Below are 22,855 nucleotides of genomic sequence, written 5' to 3' on the forward strand. Positions count from 1 at the left end.
TCAGTTGGTGATCAGATTGTTGGTCACATGACACGGCTGAGGATTAGAAGGGAGGTTATAACTCACAAATACTGGTAAGTCACAGGTAAGACTCCCTTCACTACCATTTACATCATGTACCATTCTAAGAGGTCAGAGAATAAAAAAAATTGTAGGAGTGCGACTTTAAGGTGGACAATCACTTTTTTTTTTCATTGAATCGTCATGTCGAATTATCTTCATGGTCACTTTAAAGGGGGTATCCCATGAATAATGTAATGTAAGACAGCTAGAACTGGCCCTGTACCTCACATGGATCCACAGATCTCCCCATTCACTGCTCCAATTGCTCTGCTTAATGTATTTTAAGCTGTCAAATTAGGGGGCTTATCCTTTCTTAGGGGTGTGTCCTTTATGCTGCAGCTGGTGGCAATTGAAGGATGGAGCATGTGCTTTTGAAGGATGAGCAGGACAGAGAAAGTAGAAAAAGAGCAAACAGCAGGTGGCGCTATACAGATAGATTTCAGTGAATAACTGAGTGGTTATACAAAATTTTTTATTACATGCAATTACAAAAGTATTCAGATCCAGGTGCTGGTTTGAAAACTGTAAAATATTTTTCGTGGGACAACCCTTTTAATAGAGGCTCCTATTGGTTTAATGAAATCTAAGATGTCAATATGCATTAAAGAGCCTATACATTATATATGGCGAGGAGGATGTAATAATATTAAATCCACCAATTATTTATTTTTCCAGGCCCATCATCTATCTGGCACACCCATTGATACCAAGCCTGCAGACTGTGGCGGCTCGTTTTGGAAAACAAAATACTCACACACTCACGCCGATACCTACGCTCCTTGGCCAGGAAATAACAACAGTTGATCAAGATGGGAGATCTGAACAGCTCAGTGGATTTTTACCCAAAGAACCAGAGGAGTCAACAGAACCATGCCGGAGGTTTTGGCTGCACTTTGCAGGAGCTGCGCTCCCTCATGGAGTTGCGAGGAGCTGAGGCCATTCAAAAAATACAAGATAGTTACGGTGATGTCCATGGCCTGTGTAGGAGACTGAAGACTTCCCCCACTGAAGGTAAAGTGTGAACCAATGTTTGTGCATATCCAGTGATGGTGAACAGGATTGATTTACAAAAAGAGAGTCCGTCAGCAGTTTTGACAGCTAAACTGCTGACAGCACTAGCTAGGATCTGGGGAGAGCAGCACATACATATCTTTCGTGGAGCTTTTAATATCAGAGATAGAGAGAATATGCAGTTTTATTCTGCCAGATTTTGCTCTTGCAAGTGCCCAGGAGGAAGAGCTTCATTGTGAAGTGAACTGCTTCAAAGCTCCTCCCCTCTGCTCTGAGTGACAGCTGCAGCATCCAACTAGGAGACCAGTACAACTGTCACTCAGAGCAAAGGGGAGGAGCTGTGAAACAGCTGAATGCAAAGAGCACTTCACAGTGAAGCTCCGCCTCTTGGACACTTGCAGGTGCAGAACCTGTCAGAATAAAATGTCACATGTCCGATACCCCTTATGATATAGGTTTTACAAAAGATATGTTTGTACTGCTCTACCGAACCTCGACCTAGTTCTGTCAACAGTTTAGCATGGTCAAAACTGCTGACAGACCCACTTTTAATAGAGTTGACTATGATTAGAAGCAAGACGGCTGCCAATCTTTAATGTTGAAGTGAGGATAGCGAGGTATTCCCCCTTTTTAAGGGAGGCCCTTATTTATAGATGTAATTGAAAGAGGTCCCCCTTTCATGCCCTTCTCTACAAATAGGAGTTATCCCCCTGAAGCACCTTTGATATCAATGCATTGGATGGCCCATTGATTCCAATGTATGGTAATCTAATGCACCGTTCCCCTTGTAGTCACAACTTTCCCCACACATAATAACTCAGGGGTGGTCCCAGTAGACCCACCCATGAGAAGCTCATCAGCAGGAAAGCTGCCCTAGAGGAAAGGGTTGTCTGGTTTAATTTTAGTAATTTGATCACTACTTACATCATATGAGCCAAATTTACTTTACAGGATGTGAGAAATTGCAGGAAAAGGTCTGGGAAAATAGGTATCTGTCGCCCAGCAGATTGAATTGTGTATGGTAAAACCCAGGATTTGTCTGTCTCCACCTGTAAGCTGGCTGAGACAGACATGGAAAGCAGGAAAATGTTGAGCCAGGCATAGCTGCCATAGACCTTTTTATGGAGTGAATGGTTGGTTGGCAGTGGGACTCTTCACTCTGCAACGGACCCAATATCAGGGCGTCTGGGGTATCCCTTGCCCCTTAGAAGGTTTCTACGAAATATGTCCCTCTTATAGAGCAAGTAAACGTGACGCCAGTTGCCGTTAGGAAATGAGGACATGGAGTACCCTTTGTAGATGGTAGTGTGGGTACCCAGATGTAGGATTGCCAGAGTGGTGCAGAGTGGCCTACAGTCTCTGTAGATGTTGTATACACGTGTCACGGTGTTCCTACCTGGATATCCTTGGATCCCAGACGTGAAGTGGTCCGAAGCACTGTAAAAAGGGTAGTTGAACTTGGATGATGAATAAGTAGAATAAATGGAGTCCAGACTTGTAATAACATTGAACACAGCGTTACTTGGCATAAACTGTAATCCAAACAGCTTCAAAACTTTATCTTGGTCATCAGCAGATATTGGCTTAACTGGCAGACAAACACTCTGCTATGCTAGCTGGAGTAAAAAGGAACTTTGTCTCTGCTGCTGGAACTTTGTTTAGCTGTAGTCTGTCTCTTATTTTAATCCTAGGAATTTCTTCCTGGCATCAAGCTCTCTAAGCTTGGAGTTTAAGGCATTGCAAGCCCAGGAGGGGACAAGCAACCATGTAGAACTACACAGGCCCCAGCAGAGCAGGCAGTGCTCTGCTGGCCGACACACAACCTTCCCTTTGGAAGGGTAAGCTAGACTGACTCACACTAACTAAAACTCCTCCCTCACTAGAGAGGGCTGGAATGGAACTAGAAGGTTCCTCTCCAGGGAAACTATAACACTGCCTTAGATGCCGCCATCTGCTGGTAGACCAGGCACATTACATGTTAACAGAACATTTGCCAGGTAATCCATACACACATTGCAGGAAATGGCATTAAATATCAGAAATGATGCAGGATGCTCCAACCAAGATAGTGGGGGTACAAAGGAGGTGGTAATGCCCCTCTAGGTCATTACAACTCCATCCTGGGTTTTTTCCCCAACCTCACAGCTGTGGGTCATGTGGCTGGTTAGGAGCCTGATATGTTCTCCTTCAAAGAATCAGAGGTGTGCACTACCTGTGAACTAATGCTGTACCAACCAAGGTAAATGTGTTCCACCTGGTTCTGTGGAACCATAGCGTGGGCCAGACTTTACCTGAGCAACTCCTCACATATGGTGGCTTGGAGCAGGCAATTGCAGTGAGGCACTAGGGTGACCACATTTCCAAACTGCCATTCAGGGACACCCGCCCCGGCCCCCCCGCACCCATGTCCACTCCCCAAAAAATATGATTTTTGATACTTTTTTTTTAAAATTAAGTCACTTAGTGACAGCGGCGTACTTTGTACTTACGCTGGCAAGTTCATTGCATCGAAGTTATGCTTGAGATTGCTATAAACATAACTGCCTGTGCATTGTTCAGTAATTTGTGATTGTGCCCTGCACACAATCACTGGCTACCTAAAACAGGTCATATTTTTAATGTGTTAGACATCTCTTAATCCCCTTTTATAGAGAGGGGGATCTGTGGATGACACTGCTATGGGGGGGATCTGTGGATGCCACATACCGTATATAGCATCTTATGCTATATGTGTCATCCCCAGATCCACCCCATGACAGTGTCATCCCCATTTCCCCCTCCATAACAGTGTCATCCACAGATCTCCCTCCCTATAACAGTGTCATCCACAGATCTCCCTCCCTATAACAGTGTCATCCACAGATCTCCCTCCCTATAACAGTGTCATCCACAGATCTCCCTCCCCGCCTCTCACAGGAGTGTACATATATAAAAAAAGCATATTTCACATGAACACTTACAGTTACTTGGCTTGGCCCTTGGGGATCTCGGACGCCACTTCAACACTTTGGCCGGGGGCTCGGCGGAGCTGATGTTGTGTTTTATCCTAATGAGAAAGATTTCATAATAAGGATTTGGAGAAGGGGCAGAGGGATAGCAGAGCAGGGAGAGGCTGGTGCTGCTACTAGGGGGTCATACCATGGGGGAGTAATAAAACCCACCATAATGCCCCCCAGTAGAAAGAATTCTCTTTATAATGTGCAAAACATACCCCCTTGTAATGCCCCCAGTTGAGCTAATGTCCCCCATAATGTGCCAGTATAAAATACCCCTATATAGTGCCCCAGTAAATGGCTCCATAGTGCTCCTCTCCCCCCTTCCTGCTAGTGCCCCCCATAATGTACCAGTATAAAATGCCCCATATATCGTGCCCCAGTAGATGCCCTCAGTGTCCCCCATAATTTGCAAGTATAAAATACCCCTTCTTAGTGCCCCCCGTAGATGACTCCATAGTACTCCTGTCTCCCCTTCTCCATAGTACCCACCATAATGTGTCCCAGTATAAAATGCTACTGTACAGAGCCCCCCATATAAAACACCCCTTCTTTGTGGCCTCAGTAGATGCCCCTATAGTGCCCACCAATAATGTGCCAGTAATAAGTGCCCTCAATAACGTGCCACTGCCAGTAACAAGAGCCCCCCAATGTGCCAGTAACAAGAGCCCCATCACGTGCCAGTAATAAGCCCCCCATCACGTGCCAGTAATAAGCCCCCCATCACGTGCCAGTAATAAGCCCCCCATCACGTGCCAGTAATAAGCCCCCCATCACATGCCAGTAATAAGCCCCCCATCACGTGCCAGTAATAGGCCCCCCCATTACGTGCCAGTAATAAGCCCCCCCATTACGTGCCAGTAATAAGCCCCCCATTACGTGCCAGTAATAAGCCCCCCATTACGTGTCAGTAATAAGCCCCCCCATTACGTGCCAGCAATAAGCCCCCCATTACGTGCTTGTAATAAGCCCCCCATTACGTGCCAGTATTAAGCCCCCCCATCACTTGCCAGTATTAAGCCCCCCATGATGTGCCAGTATTAAGTCCCCCCATCATCATGTGCCAGTATTAAGCCCCCCCATCATCATGTGCCAGTATTAAGCCCCCCCATCATGTGCCAGTATTAAGCCCCCCCATTGTAATAAGCCCCCCCATTGTAATAAGCCCCCCCATTGTAATAAGTCCCCCCATTGTAATAAGCCCCCCCAATGCCAGTAACAATATTGTAAAAAAAAAAAACAACAAAAAAAAACACTTATACTTACCTCAGTGTCAGCGATGCGATGCAGACTCTTCCTGTGTCCCGCGCTGTAAGGCTCGGGCGGTGCGATGACGTCATCGCCCCGCCTTCGCCGGCCTCTGATAGGCTGCCGGCCTAGTGCCTGCAGCCTATCAGAGGAAGGGGAAGGGACACGCCTCTCCCTCCCCTGCACCTCCGCTGGCACAGGCAGATTACTAAGGAGATGAGCGCAATGGAAGCGCTCATCTCCCTGTGCCCGGCGGCGGCGGCTCACTTGGGGGGGCATTTTAGTTGGGGGGGCACATGGGGGGGCACAGCATGATGTAGGGGGGGCCGTGGCCCCCCCCTGGCGACGCCACTGAAGTCTGGCAGGCAGTTGATTCCGGGACTCTCTATTGTCCCGGTTTGAAGGCTCCCGGGACACGGGACAAAAACGTAAATTACGGGACGATCCCGGGCAAACCGGGACACGTGGTCACCCTAGGCACACACGTGGTGAATGTCCTGGCTCACTGTGGCATTGAAGCAACAAACCACAGCCATAGATGAACTAGTGAAGCAGCTGGTGCAAACCAATCTGCAGCAGCAGAAAAGCCATGCAGAGGCAGTGGATGCCCGCGCTGTCCATGCTGTTGAACACTCAGCAAGGGGCTGTGCCAGTGATGCCAGTGAGACATGAGCAAGTGATGGCCACAAGGAGAGAAAAGCTCTCATAGGGTGAGTATGTCAAATAAACAATGTCCTTCAAACACAGTTGAGTTAATTATGCTCACCTGTTCAGGTTGCACCAATCTTGGGCGCAACCACAATGAAGGCCAACTGGAGAAGTCACAGGTGACTGGTTGGTGCTGCCGGTTCTGTCCGAAATCTCCTTTGGCGGGGGCCAGACCGCAGACCGGGTAAACAATTGTACTGGAGCTCCACTGGACCATAAGTGTCAAGTGAACGTGTGGACCCAAGGTGCAAGATCACAACCAGATGTTTAATATAGTAAGGTTTATTGGTCTTCAGGTGGAATAAAAGGTGTGACCACGGATGATGTCATGGTGATGGGTGTACACCACCTGATAACCACCTACTGGACGGACCACCCACTTGTACGTCCCATTCCCCATCCGGTAACGTATTTCCGTTTCAAGGTAGCCGATGAAAAAAACATGTAAATTTCGAAGACACACCTATTGCCACTCCCCCGAGCCATGCAGGGGATCGTTAGCGACTAGACGACTACATATTATACGAACGGATCTATTAACGAGGAACGATAAAAAACATTTTTGCTGAAAGATCATGATGGACGAGAAACGAGCAATTTATTGTTCATACATTACACGATTCTCTTCATTTTCACGCGCAAGTGTTTATGACCTCTTAGTAAATTGGAGATAAGGGCTATTGGATGAGTGAAAGTAAATGATTCACACCGCTAGACAGTTAACCCTTTGTGACAGAACGGCTCAATATTTTAAACAAAAAAACGAAGAAGAAAAAACGAAAAAAAAAACCATTTTTTAGCCCAAAATGAGTAAAATGCAATCATAAAAAAATGTTTTGCCTCCGAAGGTGTACATGTTTTATTTGAAAGTGTGAATAAGGGATCATGCACACGACCGTATGTATTTTGCGGTCTGCAAATCACGGTTCCGCAAAGAAAACAAAGGATGACGTCTGTGTTGCATCCGTGTTTTTGCGGATCCATTGTAACAGTGCCTGAAACGGACAATAATAGGATATGTTCTATTTTTTGTGGAACGGACTTGCGGACATACGGATACAGAATGCTTAGAGTTCTTTCCGTTTTATTGAAATTAATGGTTCCGCAAAGGGGCCGCAAAAAACCCCCGTCTCTTAAGGCTGTTTATGTTTTATTTGAAAGTGTGAATACGGGCTCATGTACATGACCATATGTATTTCGCAGTCCGCAAAACACGGATCCACAAAAGAAAAATTGATGACATCCATGTGACATCTGTTCTTTTTTGGCTGATCCATTGTAACAATGCCTGTCCTTGTCCGCAAAATGGACACGAATAGGACATGTTCTATTTTTTTGCGGAACAGACTTGCGGACATACGGATACAGAATGCACACAGAGTCATTTCCGTTTTTTTTTGCGGATCCATTGTAACAATGCCTGTCCTTGTCCGCAAAGCAGACAAAAATAGGACATGTTCTATTTTTTTGCGGAACAGACTTGCGGACATACGGATACAGAATGCACACAGAGTCATTTCCGGTTTTTTTTGCGGATCCATTGTAACAATGCCTGTCCTTGTCCGCAAAGCAGACAAAAATAGGACATGTTCTATTTTTTTGCGGAACAGACTTGCGGACATACGAACACAGAATGCACACAGAGTCATTTCAGTTTTTTTGGCAGATCCATTGCAACAATGCCTGTCCTTGTCCGCAAAACAGACAAGAATAGGACATGTTCTATTTTTTCGCGGAACGGACTGGCGGACATACGGATACGGAATGCACACAGTCCTTTCTGGGTTTTTTTGTGGCTCCATTGAAATGAATGGTTCCGGAAAAAAAAAAACGAAGCCGACAAAAAACACTGCCTTTGGACTTTCACCTGCTTGTGCCCCTGTCTCACCGCATCGCTACCACCTCCCCACAAGGAATTAGGATGAAATCCAGCATTTTACACCAGGATTTCTCAATGATCCTTTTTTATGACATCACATGCAGCCCGTACGAGAAATCCTGAGACAACAGCAGAGAGTAAGCACAGCTCAGCCACATCACCCGTATGCGGTAAAATTGTGTTATAAGTGACCTGTGTAGAGAAAATAGACAATTCTATACCCCCGGGACCGTCATCAAGGGATGTGCACTGCCCATATAATTCAATGAGAACATTGAGCAGAATGGATACGAGCCGAGTAACAGTAAACGGGAAATTGGAGTCAACAGGTCCCTGCAGTGTCGTGAAACTGGTGTCTTGATGAAGTTGTCTCTCACTATCAATTTAATATCATGGGAGGAACTGAGCAACAGGTGACTACCGGCTTTATCCATGTACGTCCCAGGACGCTACGTCACGGCCAGGGGTGCGCTTTGCCTGAGGCGAAAACTGAAACAGCGCCACCCCCCCATGCCAATTTTTTAACCTAACCCCTTTACCACAATGAAAGCGCTCATTGCCCATGGCCCTTCCGCTGCCCCCCTCTTGCCTCTACCTGGTGCTGCCTGAGGTGGCCTCATTGGTGGTGCACCCCTGGTCACGGCATAGGAAGACTGGATGCACTTAGACGTATAATCAGAGCAACTGGGCAGGTCAGGGGCGTATTGCAAAAATGATCTTATTCTATAGAAAAACCCATTTACCATTCAGAGCTCCGCCAAATGTTCATTTTATCTATAAAGTTAAAGAGGTACTCCCATTCGAGACATTTATGGCATAATCTCTTGATAGATATCTAAACGTTGCGGGTCCAACCACTGGGACCTGCTCCTATCTCAACATGACTGGAGAGCACACTGCAGAGGCGTGGTGTCCTCTCAAATCACTGCTATGGGGCTTCCAAAAATAGGCAAGCGAGCACACGTGGCTATTTTTTGAAGTCCCATAGCAGTGAATTAAGAGGACCCCATGCATAAGCGGCCATCTGTCCATTAAAGTAAATCTGTCACATCGCGATTCATGTAAGAATGTTGCCTAATAGCGCATAGTACCTCATTTCCAGATGTACCTTTCTTTCTGCGATTATTGTCTTCTATCTTGAGAAAATCCACTTTGTTCGGTAAGCAAATCAGCCAGTAAGGTGCCCAGACGGGTGTTATTTTCTCCATCTAGTGCCCAAGCCTGCCTCCTCCTTGTCGCTCAGACATGACGCCCCCGCCTCACGACGTCTGCGCGCCGCTCAGTCACAATCAGACCATAACCCAGTCCGCCAACCTCCTTGATCGGCACATGCCCAGTTCCAAGGTTGAGGCAGATACCCTCAGCGGGAGACTAAGGGCACAGGCACAGGCAGTGTTCACCACTGCATATGCGTGAGATTTGGAAGCTATGATGCAAGGAGATGGTGGGCGGGGGTTAGGGTCTGATTGTGACTGAGCGGTGGGGTGGGCGGACACGGTGCAGCAGGGCCGTCATGTCTAAGCCAGAAGGAGGCGTGCTTGGGTTCTGCATGAGATCAGGCTTGGACACTAGATGGAGGTGTTCCTGAGATCCTTCAAGAGAAAATAACACCCCTCTGGGCACCTTACTGGCTGATTTGCATAGCGAACAAAGTGGATTTTCTGAACATAGAAGACAAGAATCACAGAAAGAAATATTTTACATAAAAAGCGATGATCCAGGTGACAGATTTCCTTTAAAGGGGTTTTCTGGACAGCTGATCGGCAGGGTTGCCGGGTGTTGGACTCCACCAATTAGATACTAAGGACCTAATCCTGAGCATTCGTTATCAATATAGGGGTCCCAGAATCCACTTTATCTTTGTGTGCTGTGTGCAGAATGTCCTGTGTATCCTATCAGATGCAACTTAACACTGCTCTTCCCTACCTCCTGCTGACAGAAAGAAATCACAAGCAAGAAGAAAGCAACACATGTTGACACTGCAGTAAAGCACATGCCACAGTAATAACAACGTGTGGCACATGGAGGATGCTGTTGCCCCATTAGGGGGGTTTGGCATTCCCAGTTACATACTTATTGCTCCATATTCATTCTTTCTTCATTGACAGTGCTGTTTCTCCAATCTGCTTGTTCTATATTATCTGTTGGGGAAGGTGTGAGAACTACACCAAATAATGGCACTTGGGCGTTTTACTAGAAAAGTATAGTAACGGCACACCGAAAGACACTTCCCACTTCTGTGCAAAAGCCGGCAGAAAAAGGCCTGGTGATCTACTGGTCCATACTTTAGGGTCCCCCAGGAGATCAGGATGCATCGTTCAGCCACCATTGGTCTAGGTAAACCCACAGAAAGTGTTGCTTTAATTATAAAATTATCATAGTAGAGCCTTGTTTCACATCTTTTTGTTAAGATGAACCAATCATCCTTCTTGGATATCCTGAGTCTTCTCAGATTTTTATCGGATGTGTTATTTGTAAGAAGGCCGGTTTCATAAATCTGAAAATAGCTATTTATCCTGACATGCAATTTTCTAATCATGAATGTGACCTTTTGTTGCATAGTTTTAGAGGAGGTATGTTCATCAGCGTAAGCGTTGTCTTTATTGCGATTCCTGGTTAGTCTTATTCTTTATCACTAATGAAGTTAGATATTAAAATATCCGATGGCCTGGAGTAACCCATGCCACCGACTTATCAAGAGGCCTGGTCACACTTTAGTCTTTCCATCTACCCTCCAGTCTTTCCAAACAACATCTAGTCTCTCGAAATACCGAATTTCTAACCACCTTCCAGTCTGTCCGACCACTTCCAGTCTGTCTGACCACCCTATAGGCTGTCCAGCCACTCTTTAGTCTGTCCGTTCACTCTCTGTCTTTCCAACCACCCTCCAGACTTTATGGGAACCATCCAGTCTTTCTGAAGCCCATCTAGTCTGTCCAATCATTCTGCAGTCGGTTCGACCACTATCCAGTCATTCCATCTATCCTTCAGTCTGTTCAACCACCCTCCAGACTATCTGACCACCCTTCAGTCTTTCTTAGCATTCTCTAGTCTGTGCAACCACCCACTGGTCTTTCTGACCACCTTCCGTCTTTCAAACCACTCTTCAGTCTGTCCGAGCACCTTCCAGTCTTTCTGAACCCCATCTAGTCTGTCCAAGTCTGTTCGACCACCCACCTGTCTTTCCAACCCCCCTCACGTCTGTTTAAACATTCTTTAGTCTTTCCAACCACCCTCCAGTCTGTCCAACCACCCTCCAGTCTGTCCAACCACCCTCTAGTCTGTCCGATCAACCTCTATTAAGCTCGACCACCCTCCAGTCTGTCCAATCACCCTGAAGTCTGCCCACAGAAAGCTAAACCACAGATTTTGTTCCTAGTTTATATGGAGTCTTTGATATTGTTACCTTCCAATTACAGAAGAGGAATGTGTTGTTTGTTTGGCAGATCTCTTTGATATTTAAGCCATATTGTCGAGAGCCTGAATTCATAGGACCATAAATAAGTATATTCTTTGAAGTAACACATTTATTACACTGACCTACTTACTGTCTATAATTCCTGAGGGTAGACTCAGGTTTTGAACGTTTTCCTCTGAAATAAATGTTGTGTTTCTATGATGATCCAGAGCATAATAATATTCCTCTGAAGGTGGCCATGGATATGCCCAAAATTTTACTGGTCCAACCAATAATGAGCAGCCAGAGCCAAATTTGAGACGTCTGTGAAGACTGCAGGATTGATCAGAAATTTTATTGGCTCTTCTTAGAAACCTCGTTTGCTACTTGCTATGACCACAGTTGTGTGGAATAAGCTTAATTCCGATGGCAAAACCACTTTTCTATAGTCCAACAAAGATACCTTGCCCTCAGTGCTGTAAATTTATACCTCAGATTTCTCTTCTGCATGACCTGAAGCATTCTTCTCCACAGCAGTTAATGACTTCCTGTAGTAGTGACCACACTATGATGGCAGCCATGCAGGATCAAAGGCATCAACTGTTCCTGGGAGGAGCTTAAAAAAGGGTGTTTTGGACGCAGGTAGTTGTTAAATGTGGAGCCTAAGAGTGGGCTCCAGTGTTCGGTAGAGTGGAGCCAGAAAGTGGTGAAGTCAAGGTCCTGAGAGATGAGTCAGAGGTGGCAGAGAAAGAGCAGAATGTGGGCAGAGTTCAAGCTGCCAAGAGAGACGGTGTTCAGAGGACCGGGCGACCGAACCGCTATAGTAGGAACGCATAGCTGTATTCTAAATGTGTGTATTGCTGAGTCACTGCGAGCTTTTGAACCATCCTTTGTGACTGGGTCTAAAGAACTACTGTGACAAACGCGACAAACGGCCATGGGTCCCTTAAAGTACATGTTTGTCGTGACGCCAGTTGCAGTAAAGCAACAAGGGCATAGGGCTCCTTTTAGTGATGTAGTGTCGGATGGTACCCAGGTCTAGGAATGCCAGAGTGGTGTAGGGTAGCCTATAATGTCCCTCAATGTTGGTGCACGTGTCATGGTGCTCCTACCTGGATACGCTGGAACCCAGGCGTTGTCATCCAAAGCAGACAAAGGGGGTAGTAGATGAAGGGGATGATGAAATAAATTGAATCCAGACCTTGTGATGAAGTTGATAACAGCTTTACGTTCAATAAACTTTTCTCCAAACGATTTACAGGCTTTGTCTTGGTTTCCAGCAGGCTTTGGCATTAACTGTGGCAGGCAAACTCCTATCTGCTACCTCTGGCTCTGCTGTGCTAACAGGATAGCTATAGAACTTAGCTTCTTCTTTAGGCTGTACTTAATTTGGTAATCTGGTCTGTCTCTAGCTTTATCCAGGGAACACTTTACTCCTGGTCTCTGAGGCTTCAGGCTTCTGCCTCCATGTCCAGCAGAGCTGAAGGTGCTCTAGCTGGTCCAGACAGGGCTCTTCCAACAGGGACGGGCTCCTGATGCCTACCCCTAGCAGGGGGTACTCTCCACTGGCTCCTAACTAGAACTCCACCCTCCCTGCAGCAAGTGGGACACACCTACCACACCACAAAGGGGGGTGTTAGAATGGAATAGAAAGCTCCATTCTCTGTAAGATAGCTCTGGCATTTATGCTGCCACCTGCTGGTGAACCAGGCATATTACACGTGAACAGTTACATAACAATATTATGAATACACATTTTGCAGAACCTGGAAATTAATACATAGGATGACATTATACTAGCCCATTAGAGATAGTAGCAGGGTGCAGAAGTGGTAATGCACCTCTGGGGCGTTACACTACTAGCAGATGCTATCACCATGATATAGTTGCAACTACTCTGAGAAACTGGGCCTCCTCATGAGTACTGCCAAGCATCTGTGCCTCATAGTAGTAACCGTCAATCACTTGTGCCTCACAGTAGTAACCGCCAAGCATCTGTGCTTCATTATAGTAACCGCCAAGCATCTGTACCTCATAGTAGTAACCATCACGCATCTGTGCCTCATCGTAGTAACCACCCAGCATCTGTACCTCATAGTAGCAACCACCAAACATCTGTGCCTCATTGTAGTAACCACCCAGCATCTGTGCCTCATATTTGTAACCTTTAAGCATCTGTATCTCATAGTAGTAATCATCAAGCATCTGTGTCTCATTATAGTAACCACTAAGCATCTGTACCTCATAGTAGTAACCATCAAGTATCTCTGCCTCATCGTAGTAACCACCAAGCATCTTTACCTCATAGTAGCAACCACCAAGCATCTGTGCCTTATTGTAGTAACCTCCAAGTATCTGTACCTCATAGTGGTAACCACCAAACATATGTGCCTCATAGTAGTAACTGCCTGTCATCTGTGCCTCTTTGCAGTAACCGAAAAACATCTCTGCCCTATTGTAGTAATAAACAAGCATCTGTGCCCTATTGTAGTAATAAAAAAGGATTTGTGTCATATTGTAATAACCCACACATTTTTTTACTGTAAGGGTATGTTCACATGACTATTAAGTTGTGTGAAAAAATACAACTTGGAATCTGCAGCAAAATCCGGGGGCTGACTCTCGGAATTCTGCCATGGATCTGCAGTTTGAATTGCCACGGGTCCCTACGGGTCTTAGCCCCATTCAATGGATTTCTAATCCATGCAGAAAAAAATCCACAACCCTGTGAGACTTGGAAAGCCGTTAAGAAGAACGGGATGTGGATTTCACACAGATTTGGATGCAGGGAAATTACCACCATGTGAACATGCCCTAAAGATATGAGCATAGGGGGTTACTTTTTCCTTCCATAGTCTTGCTAAAAGGTCCATTTTCAGTTTTTTGCCTATAGTCTTTATAGAGGGTAAGTAATTTAAAAAGGGTCTTCCCATCTGTCCAATGTTTATCAGAGCAGCGAGCCATTGTAAAAAGGTATTCAAATGAACACTATGTAATATGACAGCAGATACTGCTGGGGAATTAAGTGGCCACATGGCACATCTCTCAGATCACAGCAGATCTTCAACTAGATTTCTGGGGATGAGCTAATCATTGGGGTGGCTTCATTCTACGAAGGGGTCATCTTGTTTAATAAATTGTCCAGGATAATAAATAAAATAAAAAGAACAGAAATAGCACCACTATAGTCGACGGGTCATGTGTGGCCCCTTGACTTGGGACTGAGGTGGAAAAACACAGTCATGTTAATCTCATACAATCCTTTTCAGTTTCTTATCAATTGGAAGACAGGTACAGAGGCCACAATTTGATTCTGAAATCAAACATTTTAAGCAGTTTCCATCGTTGGTCCACCAAGAAAAAAATTGACTCCAGAAGTAAGAAGTGTACGGTAATTTTTTCACTCCTTCTTGGAAGCTTCTGCTCCTGGGTCCAGAGATTTGAGACTCCAGTAAACAAATGAGGAACCACTTACCTTGGTCCTGTTATGTGCCAGATGTTTACGGCAGTGTGTCTGCACTGTAGCCAGCAGGTAGACCATGGCCTTTGCCCACAGCCAGGACAAGATCTTCTAAGTAATGATGAAGCATTTTTTATTTATTGCACACATTTTCCTCTTGTGACAGATACATTTTAAAACCAGGTAGGTGAGAATCTACCATGTAGAAGATCACAATTGAACTAGTATTTACTGACGAAGGCACGCCGAAGCGCGCGTTGGGGTAGCGCCACCCTGCGTTGTTTGACACACGGTCCGTTTTAGGTGAGTTCTGGTTCCAGGATATACTTCCACGGCTTTTTGGACCTGATGTTTCACTTCACCTGGTTCCTTAACTACTTCAGTTTGGTTGCTTATTTACTTTCTATCCTTTACTCCCTTGAGACACCCGGGGTCGCTTCTTGTTTTCTAGTATTTACTACGACTTAACAGTTTTTCCATAGACAGGTTTCTCTGAGATTTGCCATGACCTTTGTATATAATGTACATGCCATTTTCACTAAATATACCCATTCGTTATGACCAGTATAGGTGTACCCCTGTAGACTGGTCTTTTATACAAGATCTTAGGACTGTGAGTGCTGTGCTTATTTGCATTGTTCAACTCCACAGTATCTTTCATATCTGTAGTTCTTTCATCTCCCGGAAAAGCTGCTGCTGTGTCTGGCGGTATTAGTGTTCTCAACTGAGGTCTCCAACTTTCATGAAGCTGTTCGCTTCATCTCACTGGGGTTTGCAGTTTTGATCTACAAGGAGTAGTTCTCCGAACTGGTCTTAACCAGGTCAATAGAAATACTAGATGTATTCTTTTCTCTGGAGGCGTAACCTGAAACTCCGTGGCCTCAATGCAAAGTTTATAACAGGTCCACCATGTACCATTTATAATACTGAGGTGTTCTTACATGGAAGAGGTACATTTTGACATGAGCAGATTCAGAACTTAAAATGGCCCTGAAAAGAATTGGCCCCATGGCATAGGTGGGTCCAAAGTGACAGAAAGCGGGTCCAGGTAGGGTCAATACAAGTAGGTGGGAATAACACACATGGGCAAGGTCAGCAGTACCAAAGTGCAGCACAAAATCCAAATACTGGAGTTCAGAACAAAATGCTGTTCCAGCATCACTAAATAGCAGTACAAAATACCTTCCCAGAAGCTGCCCATCTGTGGTGGCCAGCACCAGCTGCCACTTTATGTCCTCCTTCTTCTCAAGTTGGTTCTAATCAAGATATAGAGGAAGGGGCGGAGGTGAGACGAGAGTCATAGCAGCAAGCCAGCCTTCCCAACAGCATGCTGCTTGTTTTTTTTAGCACTACCAAACATACAGGACATCAGTGACATCTCCTCTGATGTAGACGTTCTCTTTCCTCATCTTTGCCATTCGGCTCAGACCACCATGACAACTTACTTTAGCCTTGTCTCATCTCTGCAGAGTTTTCCACAAAGAAATTTCTTAGATTTCTCACTTTTCCATCATCCTCTCCATCTTTTCAATACAAACTCCCGATCAGACACTAGGGCCTGTGTACAACTGCTGCCTATGCACTCCCCTTTGCTACTCTATGCCCCTGCTTTCCCCAACTACTGGCTAGATCTTATCCTATTGGTGCAACGATTATTTATGCAGAGGTAGCAGTTGCTCACAGGTCTTGGTGTTTGAGTAGACCCAGAGCTCCTCTGCCACATAAGACGCCAATATTATAAATACTATGCCCCTGGGGGAAGTACGGATAGCAAAACACGACTTTAGAGGTTGGACTGAGTACATATGGCATCTTTTCAATCAGAATCCTAAATGTGTGGTACTGCACAGGACTGAAGGGATATCTCCATCTCATAAAATGATTGTATACTGCTAGTCTATGCCACCACATTAAAATCTGTGGGGGTCCAACCTCTAAAACTCCCACCGAAAGTGATAATTAAAAAAAAGTCACTTCATAGTCACCAAACCAGCCACCTACTGTCTAGAGAAACTGCAGCAAAGATCCATTGAAGTAAAGCGGACCAGCTGCAGGAAAAAAGGCAAAAGATTTTATGTACTATGAATCAGTGCCAAGACCATTCTCAGGATTGGTGAGAGTCAAAGAGCTCAAACCTTTAGCAATCATAAAGTGATGGCATATCCTGTTGTCTGCCCATGTGCTGACTTTCTACCCATTTACTGGATTCTGATCCTCCACTAGCTGACCTTGCCTGACCTCCATATTGACCCAACGCTGCTTGCCCTAACGTCAGACCATTTCTCATATAGTACCTACTCTGCTGGCCCTAACCTCAGCCTCAATATCACAGACTATTCCAGGAGGCAGCGGCCTAGTGGTTCGCCTGCAGTAAAGTCCAGATCCCTGTACAGGGGTTAAAGGGAAAATACCAGGGGACAGAGAGGATAACACCCTTAGGAGTAGCCCAAAGCAAAATCTGTTAGTTGACACAATAGTTCCACATCCACTTTTCGTAAAATCCTGGTAATATGCCAATACTTTATGTTCCTTTTAGTTAAGGAGACACTCCATCAAGCAGTATATTGGCTTTTGCATTACTACTCCAGAAATGAGGCTCCTATATCCTGGTTTCATGTGCAAAGATAATAATAGGAGTACTGCAGACTTTCTTTTAGTTGTTACTATTAGGTCTCATAAAGTTCTGCATGAATTGCTGAAGGATCTTTGGTAAGTCAGGCATGAAGAATAACGTAGCCTAGTTTATGATCGCCTATACTGGCACGGGCAGACTACTCTCACATCTGCTGCTGGCACAGCTCTTGGGGCTGCCGTCCATAATTCCCAACTGTTCCTCAGTTGGAACCAATTTCCCAGTCCTTCACTCCTTCCAAATGGTCCCTATTTTGAGACTCTCACATGTAGAGATCTATTTAGGTTAACTCCTACACTAGCTGCCAGAACCTGTTTGTCTCCTGATCCATTCCTTATACACTAGTTATCAATGGTATACTACAGATTTGTGGTGCTTGTGACAAAATATTATTAGGGAACATGCACAGACCCCATTTACGGTTTTGGTCACATTGTTCCTAATTTACAATGGCCTCAGACCCCCAAAAAAAGGCTTAATTTAATTGGTAATTATGAGAAACCCTGGTTCCTAACATAAGTTTAAGGCATGTCAGAGTTCCCAATTAGTATTGCGATTTTCGCACTCCCTGAACTGAAGTCTTCCAGGAAGCTAAACACAGGAAGTGGATAGAACTATCAGCCAATCGCTGGCTGAGGCGTGTCACTGCTGTGGTCACTGATTAGCTGAGCAACATTCAAAGCTACTTCCTGTGTGTCAAGCTGGAACCAGGAAGTGAGCAGTGGAAACGGGAGCAGTTGAACAGCAGTGGGGGATAGGTTGAGAGGAATCATTTATAACCATTTTTACATTGTACCCTGGAAAACCCCTTTAATATATGGTATAGGCATGACAATCTGCATAAAGATCATACTATCCCCTTTTCATTCCAAATCAATGATTCTTTGAAAAATATAATAGCCTTACCCAAGTGGCAAGAATATTTATACAATAGGTACAAGACGGGGGCTGATGGACATTTGTCATATAGGCCCAAATATTTTTGATTCCAAGTGGTGTAAAGTTTGTCAAAATCTTCACTTGGGAGCATATACTTGTTATATATGAAGACTGATGTCTTGCTGACAGAACATTTACCAAGGATGGTCATAGATACCAAATTATCAGGCTGTCCAACAATGTCATCCATCACAAACCTTCACCTTCATCTCTATTAATTTATTTTGTTCTGGTTTTCTTTTAAGGTTGATTCTCCTGAGTAAAAAAAAAATTGTCAACCATGCAGATCTGTTGTAACGTTCCTGAGTAATTTCACTTTTTATTAATATGTAAAGTAGGTCATCAGCGCTCTGAGAGGATGACGCCTTCCACTCACGGCTCCAGAGCTCCTCCACTCTGCACTGATAGTCACTCCTTTTGATTAACAGGGTCAGGCATCTCATCAGGCCCTGTAATGTTGCACCTTTGCTGTAGATTACAATATCGGTTCATACACAGTAGATCTGCTTCTGCTTCCCAAGCACGACAACATCTTCCACCTGAACGAAACCAAGTATTCCCTCTTCTGGGTGGAGGATGACGTCATCAGCACATACTAGGTGGTCATCTGCAATACATGGGAAGCAGATCTACTGCACATACACCAGAAGTATGGCACATATGTGACATTACAGGGCCAAAAGAGATGCCTGGCCTGTCAAACAAGGGGAGGAAGAGTGACTATCAGGGCAGATAAGAGTAGCTCTGGTTCTCTGAAGTGAAAGGTCCACCCCTTCGTGCACTGAAGACCTAACCTACATATTAAAAAGTGAAATTACTCAGGAACAACAGAACAGATCTGCATGATTGAGATAATATTTTAAGCAAATATATAAATGGTAAAAAGTATAAATCTGAAGGTGTCGGCCATTTACTTAGTAATGAGGGGGGAGTGGCAGAGAGCGATGTGGAGAAAGCAAAGCTGTAAAATATTTTTTTCTCCAATGTATTCACTGAGGAAAATAAACTTTCAGATGAAATGCAGAATGTAAAAATAAATTCCCTATTAAAAGTGCCCTGTCTGACCCAGGAAGAAGCACAGCGGCATCTTAAAAAGATTAAAATAGACAAATCGCTAGGACCAGATGGCAAACACCCCCATATCCTAAGAGAATTAAGTAATGTCATAGTCAGACCCTTATTTCTGATATTTAAGGACTCTATACTGACAGTGAGTGTTCCACAGGATTGGCACATAGCAAATGTGGTGCCAATATTCCAAAAGAGTCCAAAAACAGAGCCCGGAAACTATAGGCCGGTAAGTTTAACATCTGTCGTGGGTAAACTGTTTGAAGGTTTTCTAAGAGATGTTATCTTGGAGTACCTCAATGAAAATAAGCAAATAATGCCATATCAGCATGGCTTCATGAGGGATCGGTCATGTCAAACTAATTTACTCAGTTTCTATAAGGAAGTAAATTCTAGACTTGACTGCGGCGAATTAATAGATGTCGTGTATCTGGACTTCTCCAAAGCATTTGACACTGTACCACATAAAAGGTTAGTATATAAAATGAGAATGCTTGGACTGGGAGAAAATGTCTGGGTAAGTAACTGGCTCAGTGATAGAATGTGGGTAAGTAACTGGCTCAGTGATAGAAAACAGAGGGTGGTTATTAATGATAAACATTTAGATTGGGTCACTGTCACTAGTGGGGTACCTCAGGGGTCAGTATTGGGCCCTATTCTCTTCAATATATTTATTAATGATCTTGTAGAAGGCTTGCATAGTAAAACATCAATTTGTGTAGATGACACTAAATTGTGTAAAGTAATTAACATGAAAGAGTACAGTATACTGTATATATACTACAGAGGACAGTATACTGTACATATATACTACAGAGGACAGTATACTGCATATATATATACTAAAGAGGACAGTATACTGTATATATATACTACAAAGGACAGTATACTGCTACAGATGGATCTGGATAGATTGGAGGCTTGGGCAGATAAGTGGCAGATGAAGTTTAACACTGACAAATGTAAAGTTATGCACATGGGAAGGAATAATGCAAGTCACCCGTACATACTAAATGGTAAAACACTCGGTAACACTGACATGGAAAAGGACCTAGGAATTTTAGTGAACAGCAAACTAAGCTGTAGAAACCAGTGCCAGGCAGCTGCTGCCAAGGCCAATAAGATAATGGTTTGCATCAAAAGCGGCATAGATGCCTGTGATAAGAACATAGTCCTACCACTTTACAAATCACTGGTCAGACCACACATGAAGGACTGTGTACAGTTCTGGGCTCCTGTGAACAAGGCAAACATAGCAGAGCTGGAGAGGGTTCAGAGGAGGGCAACTGAAGTAATAACTGGAATGGGGGGACTACAGTACCCTGAAAGATTATCAACATTAGGGTCATTTACTTTAGAAAAAAGACGACTGAGGGGAGATCTAATTACTATGTATAAATACATCAGGGGTCAGGACAGAGATCTCTCCCATCATCTATTTATCACCAGGACTGTGACGAGGGGACATCCTCTGCGTCTGGAGGAAAGAAGGTTTGTACACAAACATAGAAGAGGATTCTTTACGGTAAGAGCAGTGAGACTATGGAGCTCTCTGCCTGAGGAGGTGGTGATGGTGAGTTCACAAAAAGAGTCCAAGAGGGGCCTGGGTGTATTTCTGGAGTGTAATAATATTACAGCCTATAGCTACTAGAGAGGGGTCGTTGATCCAGGGAGTTATTCTGATGCCTGATTGGAGTCGGGAAGGAATTTTTTCCCCTTAAGTGGGGAAAATTGGCTTCTACCTCATAGTTGTTTTTTTTTTGCCTTTCTCTGGATCAACTTGCAGGATAACAGGCCGAACTGGATGCACAGATGTCTTTTTTCGGCCTTATAAACTATGTAAGCAGCAGGATCAACCCCACCAGATATCCTGCCAACATATGTTCTTTAAGAAAGATCCATTAGATGTTCCAGGAACATGTGTACAATTATACCACAATTCCTCAGATGTCTACTACTACTACAGTATGTCTAGATGACGATGCGTGGTCATGTAGACACAGAGGATAATCACATCTGGTTTAGTGGAATCCTATCAGGAAAATAAGCAAAAGGCTTTTATAATCCGTGGCTGAGCCTTTAGAATTGTGAAAATCCCATAAATTATATGATCTCAAGATGATGTATTGCCCTGCTTTGAAGACCATGTAGTGAGGATGGAACGTTATGTCTCCATGTACCACCTGAAAAGAAAAGCTTGTGTTCCCGGTCTACATGCTGGCTGCCTATGGACTTCTGTAAAGTAATTTCTAGACGCTCAAGTTTCTTTGTTTTGCCATAAAAGAGAACAGCATGGAACATGTTTCTGAAATCCTTGTACTGATATTGACATCGGATTGCAGAAAAGGTTGAATTTAGGAAGTTTTTCTTCGTGAAAATGTGGCACTTCTTGCTTTTGTATATCACCAGCTGGGAACCTTGGAAACTGCAGATATTAGTATATATGTAGACTCGACATATAGTATTCAGAAGGTAATTTATCTCTTCTGTCCAGTGATGTCGTTCTTTATCTAGAAGACAAAACATTAGCGGGATGTAAGGCCTTTGCAATTCTTTCTACTGATAAATATGTTACGTTTCCATATCTGTACCTCATCTAACCCTACCTGGAACCGCGTAATAGACGTGATTATGTTGGTTGAAACTTATGTACTTAAAGGGAACCTGTCACCTGGATTTTGGGTATAGAGCTGAAAACATGGGCTGCTAGATCGCCGCTAGCACATCCGCAATATCCATTCCCCATAGCTCTGTGTGCTTTTATTGTGTCAAAAAAACTATTTTATATATATGTAAATGAGGCAAGTAAGAAGCCCAAGGAGCTGTTACTAACATTTCCAGAGCCCAGCCACACCCACTGTGAAGGAGCCCAGCACCGCTCCGCATCCTTCGAATCTCATCCTTGCTCCCCGACGTCACACAGCTAGAGCGCCGTAATATCGCAATGCGCGAGCTAGTGCATGCGCAGTGTCGGCATAGTGTTCCTTTCTTGTGCTGGCATCAGCCTCAGGGAAGAAACTGCGCATGCGCTAGCTCGCGCATCACGAGATTACGGCGCTGTAGCTTTGTGACGTCGGGGAGCAAGGAGGAGATTCGGAGGATGCGAGGTGGTGCTGGGCTCCTTCACAGTGGGCGTGGCTGGACTCATCTCTGAAGCATGGAGGAGACAGGACTCATCTGAGGTTCATTTACATATCTATAAAAACACAATAAAAGCACGGAGAGCTATGGGGACTGGTAGTGCGGATGTGCTAGTGGCGATCTAGCAGCCCATGTCCTCAGCTCTATACCAAAAATCCAGATGATAGGTTCCCTTTAAAGAGGTTTTCCAGGATCCAGCATACCTACCTTAATTACTCATAACTCGATTGTAGGAAAAAGTTTGTAAGATACTTCCCATTCTGAAGTTGTTTGGACTTTTGGGAGCCTGGTCAGGCGATGCTCCTCTTCTGAAAAT

At 44.5% G+C, this 22,855-nt stretch overlaps 1 protein-coding gene across 1 annotated transcript in view; it reads left to right on the plus strand.

Moving 5' to 3' along the window:
- Window positions 1-22,855, plus strand: part of ATP2B3 (ATPase plasma membrane Ca2+ transporting 3) — a 201,986-nt gene that overhangs the window by 70,360 nt on the left and 108,771 nt on the right. Inside the window, exon 3 of the mRNA XM_040442396.1 lies at window positions 739-1,074. Coding sequence (XP_040298330.1) covers window positions 873-1,074 — 202 coding nt within the window. The 5' untranslated portion in view covers window positions 739-872. The remainder of the gene's footprint in view (window positions 1-738; window positions 1,075-22,855) is intronic.

Source organism: Bufo bufo, chromosome 8 (genome assembly GCF_905171765.1).
Source record: "Bufo bufo chromosome 8, aBufBuf1.1, whole genome shotgun sequence".
Classification (NCBI taxonomy): Eukaryota; Metazoa; Chordata; class Amphibia; order Anura; family Bufonidae; genus Bufo; species Bufo bufo.